The sequence below is a fragment of the Delphinapterus leucas genome, chromosome 15 (genome assembly GCF_059928025.1).
Source record: "Delphinapterus leucas isolate spDelLeu-1000000601 "Yukka" chromosome 15, BTC_Dleu_Yukka2, whole genome shotgun sequence".
Classification (NCBI taxonomy): Eukaryota; Metazoa; Chordata; class Mammalia; order Artiodactyla; family Monodontidae; genus Delphinapterus; species Delphinapterus leucas.
The window spans coordinates 45,018,984-45,038,780 of NC_143143.1; the positions used below are offsets into that span (position 1 = coordinate 45,018,984).

Here is a 19,797-nt window from a genome sequence, read left to right on the forward strand (position 1 = left end):
GGCAATATTCTCACTGAAAAGCAAATTAAATAAAATATAGCTGGGCAAATCAACTTTTTAATATCATTTAGGTGACCAGTTCTTTGGGGAATTAAAAGCAACTGTCTTTGCCTTGCATTAAATCTCTACAAACCAGAAATGTAAATACAGCCCACAATGACCTGAGACTGAACCTAATCGGCTCAACCAAGTAGAACCGGAAACCAAAGCCAAAAAAAGGGCAAAAGTGGCCCTTTTAAACTCCAACTGTTACTGAATGCAAGTTTGTGAACCTGGCACACAGTGAGGCCAAACAAACAAAAACGTCAGAGTTTGGAGCAGAGAGGTTTATTGTAGGGCCAAGCAAGGAAAATGGGTGGCTCATGCCCCAAAACTCTGAACTCCCCAATGGTTTCTGGGGAGAAGTTTTTAATAGGCAAAATGTGGGGTGAGGGCTACAGGGTGTGTGACTTTCTTCCAATTGGTTGGTGGTGAGGTAACAGGGCGGTGCTCCAGGAATCTTGTGCTCAGCCTGAAATTACCATCCTCCACCTGGGTGGGGGCCTTAGTTCCTGCAGAAGAAACTCAAAGGATTGTTATGTATATCCCTTGAAGGAGGAACCAGGATCCTGCTTTAATCTCTGCACTATTGTTTCTTGACTGCTCCTCCTTTGTTTCTGCATTGCCTCACTTCCCCGATGAGCAGCTGTTTGAATCTGCCCTTTATAACAAAGGGAAGGGTCAAGGGAGGCTGAATGAAGCTTATTTCCTACAAACAAGAAATGGGGGACATGGAAAGGATTTGTACCCAGGAGGGCCCCTCGAGTCTTGCTCAGTTTCAAAACTGCTGGGAAGGCTCTCTCAGCCCAAATCTAATTCATAGCCTCCTTAAGGGTTTATCAAGAATAAATACAAATCTGAAAGCCTTTTCCATAAATAGTAAAGCCTTAGTCATCTGAACAAGCAACTTTAATTTATTCCAGTTGTTCTTTATAAAGTAGTAAGCTTATATTGTATTATTTAATTCATAACTAAGTTTTTAAAGTGAGGCTATGACATCTCCAGTTTTGTCTGGTTATATGTCTGTGTACATGTTATACATATGAGATGTGTCTACCTCTGGAAAATATCAAAATTAAACTTATAAAAGAGCTCTATTTAATTGACTTAAAAGTAAGTGCTTACAAACTAAATATTTCTAAATATGAAAGAAACTACCCAGAATGAATTTCAGGTTCACATGATCTAGAAAGTATTCAATATTAAATTAACATGTGGTATTAAAGCTAGCTTAAGCTTGCTGGTTTATTGTACCTAGGTTTACTGAAGGTCAATACATGTTATTTCTGTTACAGAGTTTGTCAACAACAACAAAAAATTAACTTGGTATGATGAAATTCTTATAAGTAGATTAAATAAGAGTTTTTGGGTGAACTCTTTAGAAATAATTATGTTTTAGGAATGTCTACTTGAAAATAATCTCTCCAAATATCTGGTAACTTGAAACTTTAGAATTGTGCTAAATTAAGTTAAATGATGAGAGTTTGTTGAATAGCTAGGTCATTCCCAAATAAGATACTGAAAAAATGACTGAACCTTGGCTTCCCCTTAGAGAGTAACTAAAGGTGTTTAGAAGTATTAATAAATGTTTGGTGCCACACTGGGATATTTTTATAAGAAAGCACATGTTTTTAGAAATTATTATTGGTATTTATGTTTGCCATATAGAGTGCTAATGTAGAAGACAGTTCATAATTGCTTACTTCTTAGTTTTCACTAGAAATTAAGGTTTTTAAGAGTTGAGGATTCTAAGCATGTAATTAAAGCTAACAGAAATAATAAAGGAACCATTTCAGTAGGAAAGTAAGATGTGTGTTGTGAACAAAAGAAGGTATGAAAAATGGAATTGCATTTTGTTAAGGGAAAAGAAAGTAATTTTGTCCTAGAGCTGGTTGTTTCTAGATGTGGGGCAAATTAAGGGGCAAAATAATATGCATACAGAAAGGGATGGAAAAGGAACCCTGAGAATAGAGTTTTGTTCATGGTCAGGATTGGCTGAATTTAATTAAGTAGATGGATGGATTTTCTTGTTAAAAGTAAGCTGGTACAAGACTGGAGTTTCACTTTCTCTCTCTGTTAAGAAAACAAAGTTTTCTTGAAGTGCTGCTTTGGTAGCAGATTGTGTGAGCTTCTGTGCCTTTAAGTGACCTGTATTTACTTTTGAAATCTTTTGTCACTTTGGTTAAGTGAACAAGCTGTGATCCTATTTGACCAAGTGTTTTAAAACTTTTGACCTCCAGCTAACTTTACAATGCTTCAGAGGGCCCCTAAGGAATCTCAGAGAAGAATATCAAACTGATTGGGCCTATGGTAAGTTAAATTACTTGAGAAACATTGTCAAGTAATTAGAGATGAACCTTAGGTTATATTTTATGGATAAATGTCATTAGTATAGATATCCCAAAACGTATATGAAATTCCTAAAAATCTGATATGCCCTGGTATAATGTTATCAGTCATAATTCTAGTTATTATCTTAAAAATGTTGTTATATGTCACAGAAATATCCAAGTTTCTTGTCAATTGCATTGTAATCATATCTTTAACCATGTCATTTTAAGTCTTGTTGTTTATAGACAATCATTGTTTTACTCTGATAATTTTATAAAATGAACTGCAAGAAAATTCATAAGAAGGATTTTTAACAAATATAAGTTTCTGATAACTTTTAGATCATACTGCTGAACTGTGTAAGAAATTACAAAACTCTAATGGAAAACCTGAAGACTTCATCCAGCTCATCAGGAATTAATCTTACTATCTCTTAAATTTCTTTGCTAGAGATACACAGAATACAAAAGGAATAGTTTGACAAGTTACAATCAGTTCAGTTTGGGATACATTGAGTATGACTCTGAAACTCCAAGAAGAGTCCTAGATATAGAATTAAGTTGATTTTTTTCATACAAAATTATCTACTACAATATATTGATTGATCAATATAATGCCAACTTATAATAACACCAACTTCTCATTATATGTGGGTCATTTCTTGAGCACTCTGAACTGTTACACTGACATACAGTACTTGCCCACTCCCATGACAACATTACACTAGTTTTATTTTAAAAGTCTTGTTACTGCATAAATAAGTCTCCACACCTTATCACTACAACATCTTCTTCCTCTTCAAAATTGTCTTGGCTGTTTTCGTTCTTTTTTTTTCATACAGCAGGTTCTTATTAGTCATCAATTTCATACACATCAGTGTATACATGTCAATCCCAATTGCACAATTTGTCACACCCCCACCCCCATCCCCCTGCAGCTTTCCCCCTTTGGTGTCCATACATTTGTTCTCTACATCTGTGTCTCAATTTCTGCCCTGCAAACTGGCTCATCTGTACCATTTTTCTAGGTTCCACATATATGCGTTAATATACGATATTTGTTTTTCTCTTTCTAACTTACTTCACTCTGTATGACAGTCTCTAGGTCCATCCACGTCTCAACAAATGACCCAATTTCATTCCTTCTTATGGCTGAGTAATATTCCATTGTATATATGTACCACATCTTCTTTAACCATTCATCTGTCGATAGGCACTTAGGTTGCTTCCATGACCTGGCTATTGTAAATAGTGCTGCAATGAACATTGGGGTGCATGTGTCTTTTTGAATTATAGTTTTCTCTGGGTATATGCCTAGTAGTGGGATTGCTGGATCATATGGTAATTCTATTTTTAGTTTTTTAAGGAACCTCCATACTGTTCTCCATAGTGGCTGTATCAATTTACATTCCCACCAACAGTGCAAGAGTGTTCCCTTTCCTCCACACCCTCACCAGCATTTGTTGTTTGTAGATTTTCTGATGATGCCCATTCTAACTGGTGTGAGGTGATACCTCACTGTAGTTCTGATTTGCATTTCTCTAATAATTAGCGATGTTGAGCAGCTTTTCATGTGCTTCTTGGCCATCTGTATGTCTCCTTTGGAGAAATGTCTATTTAGGTCTTCTGCCCATTTTTGGATTGGGTTGTTTTTTTCATATTGAGCTGCATGAGCTGTTTATATATTTTGGAGATTAATCCTTTGTCTGCTGTTTCGTTTGCAAATATTTTCTCCCATTCTGAGGGTTGTCTTTTCGTCTTGTTTATGGTTTGCTTGTTATGGTTGCTGTGCAAAAGCTTTGAAGTTTCATTAGGTGCCATTTGTTTATTTTTGTTTTTATTTCCATTACTCTAGGAGGTGGGTCAAAAAAGACCTTGCTGTGATTTATGTCAAAGAGTGTTCTTCCTATGTTTTCCTCTAAGAATTTTATAGTGTCTGGTCTTACATTTAGATCTCTAATCCATTTTGAGTTTATTTTTGTGTATGGTGTTAGGGAGTGTTCTAATTTCATTCTTTTACATGTAGCTGTCCAGTTTTCCCAGCACCACTTATTCAAGAGATTGTCTTTTCTCCACTGTATATCCTTGCCTCCTTTGTCATAGATGAGTTGACCACAGGTGCATGGGTTTATCTCTGGCTTTCTATCTTGTTCCATTGATCTATGTTTCTGTTTTTGTGCCAGTACCATATTGTCTTGATTACTGTAGCTTTGTAGTATAGTCTGAAGTCAAGGAGTCTGATTCCTCCAGCTCTGTTATTTTCCCTCCAGACTGCTTTGGCTATTCGGGGTCTTTTGTGTCTCCATACAAATTTTAAGATTTTTTGTTCTAGTTCCATAAAAAATGCCATTGGTAATTTGATAGGGATTGCATTGAATCTGTAGATTGCTTTGGGTAGTATAGTCATTTTCACAGTATTGATTCTTCCAATCCAAGAACATGGTATATCTCTCCATCTGTTGGTATCATCTTTAATTTCTTTCAGCAGTGTCTTAGAGTTTTCTGCATACAGGTCTTTTGTCTCCCTAGGTAGGTTTATTCCTAGGTATTTTACTGTTTTTGTTGCAATGGTAAATGGGAGTGTTTCCTTAATTTCTTTTTCAGATTCTTCATCATTAGTGTATAGGAATGCAAGAGATTTCTGTGCATTAATTTTGTATCCTGCGATTTTACCAAATTCATTGATTAGCTCTAGTAGTTTTCTGTGGCATCTTTAGGATTCTCTATGTATAGTCTCATGTCATCTGCAAACAGTGACAGTTTTACTTCTTCTTTTCAAATTTGTATTTCTTTTTCTTCTCTGCTTGGCGTGGCTACGACTTCCAAAACTATGTTGAATAATAGTGGTGAGAGTGGACATCCTTGTCTTGTTCCTGATCTTAGAGGAAATGCTTTCAGTTTTTCACAATTGAGAATGATGTTTGCTGTGGGTTTGTTGTATATGGCCTTTATTATGTTGAGGTAGGTACCCTCTATGCCCACTTTCTGGAGAGTTTGTATCATAAATGGGTGTTGAATTTTGTCAAAAGCTTTCTCTGCATCTATTGAGATGATCATATGGTTTTTATTCTTCAATTTGTTAATATGGTGTATCACATTGATTGATTTGTGTATACTGAAGAATCCTTGCGTCCCTGGGATAAATCCCAATTGATCATGGTGTATGATCCTTTCAATGTATTGCTGGATTCTGTTTGCTAGTATTTTATTGAGGATTTTTGCACCTATATTCATCAGTGATATTGGTCTGTAATTTTCTTTTTTTGTAGTATCTTTGTCTGGGTTTTGTAGTATCTTTGTCTGGTTTTGGTATCAGAGTGATGGTGGCCTCATAGAATGAGTTTGGGAGTGTTCCTTCCTCTGCAAATTTTTGGAAGAGTTTAAGAAGGATGGGTGTTAGCTCTTCTCTAAATGTTTGATAGAATTCACCTGTGAAGCCATCTGGTCCTGGACTTCTGTTTCTTGGAAGCTTTTTAATCCCAGTTTCAATTTCATTACTTGTGATTGGTCTGTTCATATTTTCTGTTTCTTGCTGGTTCAGTCTTGGAAGGTTATACCTTTCTAAGAATTTGTCCATTTCTTCCAGGTTGTCCATTTTATTGGCATAGAGTTGCTTGTAGTAGTCTCTCAGGATGCTTTGTATTTCTGCAGTAACTTCTCCTTTTTCATTTCTAATTTTATTGACTTCTCTCCCTCTTTTTCTTGATGAGTCTGGCTAATGGTTTATCAATTTTGTTTATCTTCTCAAAGAACCAGCTTTTAGTTTTACTGATCTTTGCTATTGTTTCTATTTCATTTATTTCTTCTCTTATCTTTATGATTTTTTTCCTTCCGCTAACTTTGGGTTTTGTTTGTTCTTTTTCTAGTTCCTTTAGGTGTAAGGTTAGATTGAGATTTTTCCTGTTTCTTGAGGTAGGCTTGTATAGCTATAAACTTCACTCTTAGAACTGCTTTTGCTGCATCCCATAGGTTTTGGATTGTCATGTTTTCATTGTCATTTGTCTCTGTATTTTTTTATTTCCTCTTTTTTTTAGTGATCTCTTGGTTATTTAGTAACGTATTGTTCAGCCTCCATTTGTTTGTGTTTTTTACGTTTTTTTTCCCTGTAATTCATTTCTAATCTCATAGTGTTGTGGCCAGAAAAGATGCTTGATATGATTTCAATTTTCTTAAATATACTGAGGCTTGATTTGTGATCCAAGATGTGATCTATCCTGGAGAATGTTCTGTGCACACTTGAGAAGAAAGTGTAATCTGCTGTTTTTGGATGGAATGTCCTATAAATATCAATTGAATCTATCTGGTCTATTGTGTCATTTAAAGCTTCTGTTTCCTTATTTATTTTCATTTTGGATGATCTGTCCATAGGTGTAAGTGAGGTGTTAAAGTCCCCCACTCTTATTGTGTTACTGCTGACTTCCTCTTTTATAGCTGTTAGCAGTTGCCTTATGTATTGAGGTGCTCCTATGTTGGGTGCATATATATTTATAATTGTTATATCTTCTTCATGGATTGATCCCTTGATCATTATGTAGTGTCCTTCCTTGTCTCTTGTAACATTCTTTATTTTAAAGTCTATTTTATCTGATATGAGTATTGCTACTCCAGTTTTCTTTTGATTTCCATTGGCATGGAATATCTTTTTCCATCCCCTCACTTTCAGTCTGTATGTATCCCTAGGTCTGAAGTGGGTCTCTTGTAGGCAGCACATATATGGGTCTTGTTTTTATATCCATTCAGCAAGCCTGTGTCTTTTGGTTGGAGCATTTAATCAATTCACGTTTAAGGTAATTATCAATATGTATGTTCCTATTAACATTTTCTTAATTGTTTTGGGTTTGTTTTTGTAGGTCCTTTTCTTCTCTTGTGTTTCCCACTCAGAAAAGTTCCTTTAGCATTTGTTGTAGAGCTGGTTTGGTGGTGCTGAATTCTCTTAGCTTTTGCTTGTCTGTAAAGCTTTTGCTTTCTCCATCGAATCTGAATGAGATCATTGCTGGGTAGAGTAATTAATCTTGCTTGTAGGTTCTACCCTTTCATCACTTTAAATATATCGTGCCACTCCCTTCTGGCTTGTAGAGTTTCTGCTGAGAAATCAGCTGTTAACCTTATGGGAGTTCCCTTGTATGTTATTTGTCGTTTTTCCCTTGCTGCTTTCAATAATTTTTGTCTTTAATTTTTGCCCGTTTGATTACTATGTGTCTCGGCATGTTTCTTCTTGGGTTTATCCTGTATGGGACTCTCATGGCTATTTCCTTTCCCATGTTAGGGAAGTTTTCGAAAATAATCTTTGCGAATATTTTCTCGGTTCCTTTCTCTCTCTCTTCTCCTTCTGGGACCCCTATAATGCGAATGTTGTTGCGTTTAATGTTGTCCCAGAGGTCTCTTAGGCTGTCTCATTTCTTTTCATTCTTTTCTTCTTTATTCTGTTCCACAGCAGTGAATTCCACCATTCTGTCTTCCAGGTCACTTATCCATTCTTCTGCCTCAGTTATTCTGCTATTGATTACTTCTAGTGTAGTTTTTAGTGTAGTTTTTATTTCAGTTATTGTATTGTTCATCTGTGTTTGTTTGTCCTTTAATTCTTCTAGGTCTTTGTTAAACATTTCTTGCATCTCCATCTTTGCCTCCATTGTTTTTCTGAGGTCCTGGATCATCTTCACTATCATTATTCTGAATTCTTTTACTGGAAGGTTGCCTATCTCCACTTCATTTCATTGTTTCTCTGGGGTTCTATCTTGTTCCTTCATCTGGTATATAGCCCTCTGCCTTTTCATCTTGTCTATCTTTCTGTAAATGTGGTTTTTGTTCCACATGCTGCAGGATTGTAGTTCTTCTTGCTTCTGCTCTCTGCCCTCTGGTGGATGAGGCTAAGAGGCTTGTGCAAGTTTCCTGATGGGAGGGACTGGTAGTGGGTAGAGCTGACTGTTTCTCTGGTGGGCAGAGCTCAGTAAAACTTTATTCTGCTTGACTGCTGATGGGTGGGACTGGGTTCCCTCCCTGTTGGTTGTTTGGCCTGAGGCAACGCAACACTTGAACCTACCTGGGCTCTTTGGTGGGGCTAATGACAGACTCTGGGAGGGCTCACGCCAAGGAGTACTTCCCAGAACTTCTGCTGCCAGTGTCTTTTCCCCACAGTGAGCCACAGCCACCCCCTGCCTCTGCAGGAGACCCTCCAACACTAGCAGATAGGTCTGGTTCAATCTCCTATGGGGTCACTGCTCCTTCCACTGGGTCCTGATGCACACACTACTTTGTGTGCCCTCCAAGAGTGGAGTCTCTGTTTCCCCCAGTCCTGTCAAAGTCCTGCAATCAAATCCCTCTAGCCTTCAAAGTCTGATTCTCTAGGAATTCCTCCTCCTGTTGCTGGACCCCCAGGTTGGGAAGCCTGACACAGGGCTCAGAACCTTCACTCCAGTGGGTGGACTTCTGGTATAAGTGTTCTCCAGTCTGTGAGTCACCCACCCAGCAGTTATGGGATTTGATTTTACTGTGATTGCGCCTCTCCCACCGTTTCATTGTGGCTTCTCCTTTGTCTTTGGATGTGGGGTATCTTTTTTGGTGAGTTCCAGTGTCTTCCTGTTGATGATTGTCAAGCAGTTAGTTGTGATTCTGGTGTTCTCGCAAGAGGGAGTGAGAGCACGTCCTTCTACTCCACCATCTTGGCTCAGGACCTCATCAGGAATTAATTAACTGATAAATATAATTTATAATTTTATCACTTTCTGAAATATACTTCTAAGTTTTTTTTTCCAGAAAAAAATATTTTCTCTTCTGCTATGACCTACATGTTGATAAAGTATACCTTTGTAGACAAAGATGAAACATTTATGTTTTTCTCTTTACCTGATCCTTCTAGTATTTGGCTTCTCCAGCTAGCGCTCCTGTGGACTTGATTGTTTATTGCAACCAGATTACTACTAGTTATACTAATCATAATAATTTGTTCTTTTTTGCTTCCAAATGCTGGTTGGTCCAATTTTTGACCATGGGGAAGCACTGTGAATGAAAAATGTTGCCTGTCATATTCTGTCGCTCCATGGTAAGTCGTCAGCCACTGCAGCCACCCATAATGGTGCACCCCGAGGGGACTCAGGATGGGAAAGAACAGGATACTGGCCCCAGGTAGCTAAGCTGCATATCAAAGGAATGATCCCAAGGAGCCCAGACTCTTGCATCTTCCCATAAGTAGAAAAGGGCTAAATTCATTAACTTGAGATATCTGGTTTTCTTTAATTAATTAACAGTAATCTTTTCATGTTCCGACTACCTGGTCTTTGTTGTAAAACCCCTATAGTTCCTGCTTCCCCCCCTTACCTCTTCAGAGCAGTCCTGCAGAGCTATCCTAGGCTTGAAGTCCTCAGAAGGTCCACCAAATAAAACATAATTCTCAACTTTTAGGTTGTGCTTTTTTTTTCAGTCGACAGAGGCAACCGTATCAACATATTTGTGTCTTGCCCTGGATGATGCACAATTCATTTATCCCATAGTTTTTTTTTCACAGCTTAGTGTTTTAAGCTAGGAATCAGAATAGCTAGGCTGGCTTCTTTTCTTTAATTCTTCTCTCCAGTCCTCAAGATACAAAAAAGTGTTACAGACCACTCATTATTCTAGATATACTTCAGTCTTGGCTGAGTGATTTAGAATGTTGGTCTGGAAAAACTCGTAATCATCATCTGGCCCCATTTATGTTCCCGTGGAATTCCGTGAGGCTCATTCAACTCAACAAACCTTTGTGTAGAGGTGCAGGTCCACAGGTAGTGGTGTGAGAGGACGGGACATAAGGCAGGCTTCTATCAATCAGCCCAAATAACACGCAAATGCCTTTCACATTCTCCAGGGCAAAGTTTAGTGTTTGTTAGGCTTAAAAACAGATATACTAAACAACTCGGCAGGTAACTTCTGGAAAAGCAATGCTTCAGAATCAGCTTGGGGTTGCTGAAAGAGTTTGATCACTCCAGGAAGCCAGGAGGTGAGATGCGTGGAAAATTCTTTTTCTTGTTATCAAAGCTCAGAAAACCAGGGTATTGCATAATCTGGATATGTTGTAGCTTATCTTTTTCCTTTTACAATATGTTATTTGGTATAAATATTTTAAAAGTTTAGTCTGAAGCTAAACTTTTAAACGTTTAAAAGTTCTATCCATGGGACTGGATAAAACTGAGGGGAATCCAACATGCCTCTTACAAACAGTTTCTATGGCTGGCCCATTTAATCAATTGAAAATCTTGTAACAGAGGCAACTTACCTATTAATCTTCTTGCTGACTCTCTGTTGGGTCAGTTACACTGTCAACCTGATTATTCATTTCAACTGGAACCAGAAAGGAAAACAAAAAGGTTAAAGAAATCTCTTAAACATATTAAAATGGCCTGTGAATTGTTACATTCCTGATTTCCTATCTTATACTTCTTTCAGTTTGTTTTCATTCATTCAAGATTTGGGGGCCACTCTTATAGATTTTTACTGGTGGGGGAATGGGGAGGGCAGAGTTGCTTCTTTACTAAACTGTAGGAGCTGAGTTGTCATTTCATACCAGATTTTTGGGTTGATATTTTGTGTGTATTTATTACCATCCTTAGGTAAATTCAAAGGCCTTAATAGATGTCTATGAAAATAAACAGGAAACAAAGCAAACCAGATCATCGATGTGCAGAGAGGTAAGCAGCTCCCTCTAAAGCAGCAATGCCAGTAGGCCTGCTTGGTTTGCCAGGTCTTCAATTTTTTTTTTTTTTTTTTGCGGTACGCGGGCCTCTCCTGCTGCGGAGCACAGGCTCCGGATGTGCAGGCCCAGTGGCCATGGCTCACGGGCCCAGCTGCTCCGCGGCATGTGGGATCCTCCCGGACCGGGGCACGAACCCGTGTCCCCTGCATCGGCAGGCGGACTCCCAACCACTGCGCCACCAGGGAAGCCCCAGGTCTTCAATTTCGAAATTCAAAACTGACACTGTAAACTTGCCAGTGGGTGCACTGGCAGTGGACACCATGAAATAGAAAAGCAAAACATCTAACCAGATCGCACAGCAATGATAAGACGTGTGCTTTTACTGTACCGTGTGTTCCTAAGCATTTGCATACAAATAGCACACATAATTAATTAATACCATTGTCCAGAAGGAGCCCAGAGCAGGCATAGCAGACACTGGAAATTTTCAAGGGTCAGTAGGTTTAATTAGATTGGTATTTTTAAAGCATCAAAGCCCATATTATAAACTGCAAGACTTATACAGATGAACAATGGCTAGGCCAAACATAACAGAATTCTGACTTCAAACCTTTGTAGCAAGCAGCTCAGAATGGTCAGGACTTGGTCAGTGACTGCTAGCTTTCCTGTATTTTACTCCATGCTCCCAACACAGGACCAGCCAGGGAAAGCCAAATATGTTCCCAAACCAATCAGCCACTTCTAGTTAGCCCAAGTGCAGCTTCCCCTTACCAGCAACCTCCAATCAAGGATGCCTGAAGTCTTCCCTCCCTGCCTTTGAGCTGGCCAAACACAAGCGATAATGGCTGCATGACACCCATGCTTTGGTAGCTCTGAATAAATAACCTCTGTTTGTTCTCATTTGGATAGTCTTCATTTGTTGGAACAAAAGCAACAATCCAAATCTATTTTACTTTTTTTTTTTTTTTTTTTTTTGCGGTACGCAGGCCTCTCACTGTTGTGGCCGCTCCCGTTGCGGAGCACAGGCTCCAAATGCGCAGGCTCAGCGGCCATGGCTCACGGGCCCAGCCGCTCCGCGGCATGTGGGATTTTCCCGGACTGGGGCACAAACCCGTGTCCCCTGCATCAGCAGGCAGACTCTCAACCACTGCGCCACCAGGAAAGCCCGAAATCTCTTTTACTTTAATCAAGTTTTCATGTTCAAGAAAAACAGTGGCAGGTGCTGGATCTCACATTCCAAAGAGACTTGAAAGAGGGAATGACTTTGGATGGCAGCCCACCCAACTCTCTCTCAAGGAGGTCTCTTTGTTCCTCCTGCAAACTAGCCTTGGTTTCTAATGATGTGTGAGCCCATTCTTTACCCCAGGTATAAACTGGCCAGTTACAGGAAGTGTACCTCTAAAAAAAGAATAATGTATGCACTTTCTATCCTGGTCTACAAAAATATGGGTGAGTGTTCCTTTTCTGTTCCTTCCTCCAACCCAAGGGTCCCTAGTTCCAAAACCTAATAAGTGTTTGTTAGTATGAAAAGCATTTCATGATCAAATAAGTTTGGGAAAAGCAATGTTAAATGATGTTAAGAAGTTTCTTTACAGCTGAGAGCCTGTAATGTGCATGGCAAATCTCCAAGATTTCCCACATTTATCTCCCTTTTATTCATTGAGCATTGCATGGACCTCGTATTCTTTGGAACATGCTTAGCAGAGAACTAGTTAAGAACCGTGCCTATAGTGTCACAACAAGGCTGGGGAAGGTTTCATTCAACTGAGCATCACCAACATGGAGTGGCTTTTAATGGAATGAATCTGGGGTTTGACAATATTATTCCCCTAGATAAAGCATGCCCAGGGGTTAAAAAAAAATCAGTTTTTTTGGGTGTATGATAGGCTTAAAGATGTACTGTAGAACATGGGGAATATAGCCAATATTTTGTAATAACTGTAAATGGAAAGTGACCTTTAAAAAAATTGTATAAATTTTTTTTAAAAATTTAAAAAATAATTAAAAAAATCAGTTGGTACAGAAGGGCTTATAATTAAGGGAGGCAATTAGGTGAGGGCAAGCCTTGTAGCAGGGTGGAATGCATGGTATAGGAAACCATTTAAAACCACCAAGTAACTTCTACCAGTGGCTGAAATTTTCCCAAGGTCATTATCAACTCAAAGTAATTGGCTTTGTTTTCCTGGCTAAAATAACCCAAACAACAATATATATATATATAAACAGTTGATCACTGAACAGTAATTCTGGTTCTCTTAAGCTCTGTGGGCAAGTGGAATTAATTAAATATTTAGAAATCATGTGTGCTCAAATAGTTGTTTTTCTAAATGATATTTCAAAGGGTTTCCAGTATCATTGTGCAGGGGCAAGGCTATAATATTCCTGAGGCTCACAATTTCTAGATGCCTTCAAAGTAAGATGTGACTAAAATAAGGTTTCTGTAAATTTATTTATAAAGTACTTTTAAAGACTCACTGTGTTTTTGGCCAAGCCATCTGATGTGTGATACAGTGAGGTGAAGTGATGAAGGTCCAAGAATAACCTTAGCCCAAACTCAAGCCAGGGCTCCTCTGAATGCTGAGTGTTTTTCATAAGGTTCACCAGCTAGACTTCAGTTTAGCCTTGGAATTACCCACTGTTTCCTTGGTATTGGGAAGTAAGATTAAACTGAGGCACATGCTGTTTTTTTCAAAAGGCTGCCACTTTTTGTTAGTTCCCAGTAGAAAATGGTTTTTGAACTTTACCTTGTTAACTGAATATGTTGACTCATAGAATAGACAGCGCCCTTAATCCTAGATTACACAGAGAAAATGTGCCAGATTTGTAGTTTGTGTGACTCAAATAGCTCAGAAACTTACCATCAGGACTTGTAGAATTTTCTGTGTCACCAGAGCCTTCGCTTTTCACAGGAGCTCTAGGTGTGTCCTCGCCTTGAGCTGAAAAAGAAGCTAGTCCTTGATTAATAGAGAATTAGAACAGCCTGACTGCCAATTGTTCTGTCACCCTCCATTGCCCTCTTAAGTTTAAAAATACTCCTGGGATTGAACTTCTTTTGCAGAAAAGCTTAAAGGAGCAAATAGTAGGTTGAGTTGCTTGAATACTTTAGTGCTGTCATATTCTAAATTCTCTCTAATTTGTGAGATAATCACATACATACATGCACAATGTCTCAAATTAGAAAGCTGGTAGCGTGAAAGCGGCAAAACTTGGTTTAATCAGAACAACCCACAATTTGAATTTGGGGAAATTTGTGAGTTTATGTAGCTTAAACTTTGAAGAGAATGAAAAAAGAAAACCTCTTTTGCCTCAGGCATGCCTGAAAGCTGAAAGATTCATTCTCCTGGCAGTGACGTTTAAACACAAATGAATGGCTCAGTTGCTCCCCTAGAAGACCTCAGATGCTGCCATTTTGGATCGTTGAGAATCCCATCTTTAGTTAATTTCTGTTGTAATTGTTCTCTATTTACAGTTTCATAAGGCTTTTCATCACTTGCTGTGGCTGAAGCTATATAACATGCCTAAATGTAGTTGTAAGGAGACTGTTTTTCTTGATCCGATATTTGTACATATAGAAAAGATGATCACTATAATCTAGTTAACATCCATATTTCTTATTGTGAGAAAATTTACAGGTAGTCAAAAGGAAAATAATCTCTCACTTCTTAGTTAAATATCTGTTATGTTTTCACAGCTTGAAGAGCCAGGGCATTTGAAAATACAAATATAGAAAGTAGTAGACGAGTCCATAACTTAAACAAAAGATTAAATTCAGTTTCGTTACATGAATACCTATTGAGTCCAGAGTAGGTTCAATTTGACCTTTCTGTTAGGATGAAGCAAGGCTAGGAAAGATCCAGTGTATAATCTCTTCAAAGAAAGATACCTTTAACTTGTACTCTTGGTAATGATTTACTGAAGCTGAGAATCAAGAAGTAAGGTGACTAATCTTTGAGCCTGGGTGGATGGAAGGTCAGTACTTGACAATATATAAAACAAACAAAGTGAAGGGAGGTGAAGAGGGTCATTTAAGTGGAGATGCCAAACAAGTTTTGCATCTAATGCTGAGGAAGAAAACTGAGAATTAGACATGTGGGAATTTGGGAGATGTCCATGTAGAATAATGTTATATTGTTGATGACATGAGAGTGGATGAGAAAAGTCAGGAAGGGGATAACATAAGGAAACATGACTCGTGGATACCCAAGTCCTACAAGGACAACATTTTCCAATTGCTCATCAACACGTTCCTTACAGACACAATTACAGAAGAAACTACTGATGGAGTTTTCTAAGCTTGGGAGCAGGAAGTCTTTGCTAGTATGCCTCAAAACAGAAGTAGTTAGAAAAAATGGAACTATTTGACTTTATATAAACACAAACTTATGGGTGGAAAAGCTACCATAAGAAATGTTTAAAAAAAGAAATATTACCAGTTGAGGAAAATTATTTATACCTTTTATCATAGACAAAGGGTTAATATCTTTGATATATAAAGTACTTCTAAACATAAACAAGATTGACAATTGGATAGAAAATTGAGCAAGAAATCTAACAGGAAGTTAATTAAAAAATAAGAATGGCCTGTAGTTGCGTGAAAATGTGATTCACTTTGCTACTAACGAAAAAAAATGCAAGTTAAAATTACACTGAGAGGGCTTCTCTGGTGGTGCAGTGTTTAAGAAGCTGCCTGCTAATGCAGGGGACACAGGTCCAAGCCCTGGTCGGGGAAGATCCCACATGCCACGGAGCAACTAAGCCCGTGTGCCACAACTACTGAGCCTGCGCTCTAGAGTCCGCAAGCCACTACTGAAGCCCGCACGCCTAGAGCCCGTGCTCCACAACAAGAGAAGCCAGTGCAATGAGAAGCCTGCACACCACAACTAGAGAAAGGGATTTCTGCCTAAAGTAGACTATCATACTGTGGAATAACACTCCCACCAAGAACAGCTAGAAACATTGAGCAGATTATTTGAGGAAATTAAGGCACTAGAGAGCCATTAATGCAGCAGAAGCTGGAGGAGGTGAAAAATGGTGAACCTGACATTCCACATACAAAGAAGTTTAACAGAGCCTTCAGATGTTTTTTAATGAGATTTGGGGGGAGAGAGGAAAAGCTTATAGGTCAGGGCCCACCAAAGAAGAGGTGCGCTGATAAGTACCTTGAGTTTTCTGTGGGTTATACTTGGGGGGCAATGAACTTGAAATAGACCAGTTCTCAAAAAAAATTGAAGGCCTACTTTTAATCAATTTAATCTCTGATTTGATTTCAGTGCTCTACTCAATCCTACCAGCCTTTCAGAAACAAAAATAAATCCTCTCTGGAAGAAGATAAGGCCACCCAGAGGCTCAAGTTATCTCTACAATTTTTCGCACATAGTGTCTAGCATTCAATAAAAAATTACCGGTCATTCCTGAGGAACAAGAATGGATCACTGAAAACCAAGACAATAAGACAATATATAGAGACATGTTAGAGATCTACTTGTAGATACAACTTTAAAATATGGTTAATGTGTTTAAGAATTGGCTGACAAGAGGGAGAATTCTCATGGCAAAGAAGTTAACTGGACTAGACGCTAAATAAAAAAAGTCAGATGTAAATTCTAGAACTGAAAATTATATAATGAATTTTAGAATTCAATAGGTGGATTTGGTGGCAATTAGACACAGCTGAAGAAGGAATTTACAAACTGAAAGCTAAGTTATAAAATATAAAGAATAAAATACAGATGAAAAGAATTAGCAGACATATGAGATAGGGTGTATCCTATGTGTAATGGGGCAAAAGCAATATTTTAAAAGATAATGGCTGATAATTTCCCAAACTGAATGGAAAATATCAAGCCACTGCTTTAAGAGTATTATGATACCCAAGCAAAATTAATGCAAAGCAAATCTTATTCCGGCCAATCAGTGTAAACTTGCAGAAAATCAAGGTTAAAGAAAAAATATATATTTAGGAGTAAAGACCCATTAACTTCAAAATAGCAACAATAGGAATTATAGATGACATCTCAATAAAAATCATGGAATCCAGAGACAATGTAATGATATCTTCAAAGCACTTAAAGAAAATATCACTAACGTAAAATTTCATACCTAGCAAAATCTTCTTTCAAACTTCCAATTTGAAATAAAAAATTTTCAGGGAAAAAATAGAATTTGTTCAGGGGGAAGAACAGTAGACCTACACTGAAGGATTTTTACTATATGAAAATATAAATTCCAGGTAGATTATAGAACTAAATTTGAAAGGTAACATGGAAAAAGACCTTTATATCATGAGGCAAAAATTTCTTACACAGTTACAAAGCACTGACCATTAGGCAAAAGACTAATAATATGGAAAACATTTAAATTAGCATCATTATTTTATCAAAACACACCATTAAGAGAGTGCAAAGTAAACCAGAGTAGAAGATATTTGCCATTTATGTGTGTGTGTACATATATATATATATCTATGTATATATACACACAAACACACATATATATAATATGTATCTCACTTACAAAGGACTCTTGTACTAATATATAAAGAAAACAATATAACATAGAAAAGACAAGGAACCCAACAGAAAATGGGCAAGACACAGACATGTCATAAAACAGAATATCCTGGCTGGTCACTTAATTTCTTCAGTGACTTTTACCAAATCTCATAGTATTTAAAAGCCTCGGCTTTTTCACTATAAAAATAACTATAAAATGTTCTAACTCCTTGGACACCATCAGAACTTATTAAAATACAACATAATTGTTATATTTCATAAGATGATTACTATGGAAGGAAAGTTAATTGAACTAACACAATTTAATCATTACTTCTTTGACTTTCTCCTTGGCGTCATTGTTTGTGATGGGATCTAGGGTACCTGTAGCTGATTCTTCCAGGAAATCTCTTTCAAAGTCATTACTCTCAATGGTAATAACCCTGGTGATATTACTATAGAGATACCTCTCTGACATCTCAGAGAACTTTCTAGCTAATAGACAGGGTGCTAGTCAATATAATAATGCTCAATGAAAATGAAGGAGCATACAAAACACTTTTAAGAGCTGGGCGAGAGAGGAAAAAAGAAGTTGAAGAAAGCAAAACCCAAAAGGCAAATCAGACAGTAAATATTTAAGTTGTTTGCCTTATGTTTTGTCTTTTCAACCTCATTATTTTAAAATATAGTACATTGTTTGAGAAATCTCAGGTTATGCCACCATATTGGCACAGATTAGCATGAGATGTAATGGCAGGTTTTGAGATCCATGACAGAGATGAAAAGAGAAATCATAGTTGTAGCTCTATATATTGCCATGTTCTTGAGCAGAGGTCTCTTAGATCCGCTTTTGAAGACCCTAATGGTATGTTTGGTAGACATTATTCATTTAATATCATGAGTGTGCATGATACATGCACATGTGGTATGAATATATGACTATGTATGTGTGCAATGGCGTGCTTATGTGAATATGCATGTGTATATGTGTATGCATGTGCAAGTGTGTGTGTGTGTGTGTGTGTGTGGTGTATTTGGAAAGAGGGAGAGAAGAACAACAGATACTTATTACTCTGATGTGTGTGGAACTGTTATTATCCTAACGGTTTCTCCCCTGCTGCGCAAGGCATCTGAGTGCCCCAGAGAAATGATGCCATTTCACACAGACAGTAGAATCTGATCAAAACAAAAATTGCCTCTACAGCCTATTTATTTCAGTTTGCCTGTCCTTCCCTCATTTTGATTGCTGCTGCTTGGAACACAAATGAGGTACATTTCAGGGCTCCTAGCAGGAGATAAAAGATGCTGAAATAGAAAGAGCCTGGGACAGACAGTACCCTTTTCATTTTCAATTACCAACCTCAACTGTCCTCTTCAAAGCCTTGATTATGATAACCTTTTGTAGGTTAGTTGCATTACATAAAAAATAATAAAATGAAGCAAGTCTCATCACAAAGAAAAGATACTGAAATGCATATAGAATACAATTAACCAGATTTTAAAATACATAAACATGGAGAGAAGTTAGAAGATTCTCCAAGTTTTTCTTTTGAGATTTGTGTTGACAAACTCCATGCAACAAATAGAATTACAAATAGTTATTTCTCAGAATGTGTAGTTGCATAGGTATCACGACAGCTATAGAAAGCAGGGCCTGTCTGGATTCAATTGTATTGAATTAAAGTGGTGTTGAACCAAAGCAAGCATTCTTGAACCATCTTGACTTTTGCCATATCTATGTTCCGACTTTATTATTAATGTAATGGATTAGGTAATTGTTTCAAAAGGCTCACTTCCTGTCTTCCACCCCTACAGGAGTTGACCTCACTGTTCCCTGACACTGGGCTTCGTCATGGAATTTGCTTTGGCTAATGGAATATTAGCAAAAGTGAGTCAAACAGAGGTTTGAAATGCATTTGTACAGTTGGGGTTTGCCCTCTTGTGCTCCTGCCTTTTGCCCCAAGAAGAACATGCTTTAGGGAACAGCTGATCTAAGGAGGATAAGACCTGAACTCAACTCACAGCCTGACATCCTTCCTGGCCCAGACTAGATGTGGTTGATCCTCTCTGAACAAAAGAATGGATGATTGTTGTTCTAAGCCTCTGAAATTGAAGATGGTTTGTTATGCAGCATTACTGTGGTGACAACTAATGCTTAATCATGTTTTTAATTGACTCAGGCCTAACATTGCTTCTTAATTTTGTCCCATAGCAATCATAGCTATAAAACCGTGAGCTTAATTTGTGCCTAATTTTTTCACACATGATAATAAAT

General features: G+C 37.8%; 1 protein-coding gene and 1 long non-coding RNA gene across 6 annotated transcripts in view; one reads left to right on the forward strand and one right to left on the reverse strand.

The window, feature by feature from the left end:
* Positions 1 to 19,331, forward strand: part of LOC149747449 (uncharacterized) — a 56,660-nt gene extending 37,329 nt beyond the window's left edge. Inside the window, exons 2-5 of one of the 5 annotated variants that reach the window (XR_016387698.1) lie at positions 1 to 2,349; positions 9,364 to 9,554; positions 10,949 to 11,026; positions 16,302 to 19,331. The exon at positions 1 to 2,349 is cut by the window's left edge and continues 36,312 nt beyond it. This is a non-coding gene — a long non-coding RNA (uncharacterized LOC149747449). Of the gene's footprint in view, positions 9,555 to 10,948; positions 11,027 to 16,301 lie in introns of all 5 variants that reach the window. The other 4 variants (XR_016387697.1, XR_016387695.1, XR_016387694.1 and 1 more) reach the window with 4 other exon arrangements.
* MACROD2 (mono-ADP ribosylhydrolase 2) overlaps positions 1 to 19,797 on the reverse strand; it is a 1,987,750-nt gene that overhangs the window by 10,149 nt on the left and 1,957,804 nt on the right. The window contains exons 17-18 of the mRNA XM_022594140.2: positions 13,890 to 13,967; positions 10,615 to 10,679 (exon numbers count right to left, since the gene is read on the reverse strand). Coding sequence (XP_022449848.1) covers positions 10,618 to 10,679; positions 13,890 to 13,967 — 140 coding nt within the window. The 3' untranslated portion in view covers positions 10,615 to 10,617. The remainder of the gene's footprint in view (positions 1 to 10,614; positions 10,680 to 13,889; positions 13,968 to 19,797) is intronic.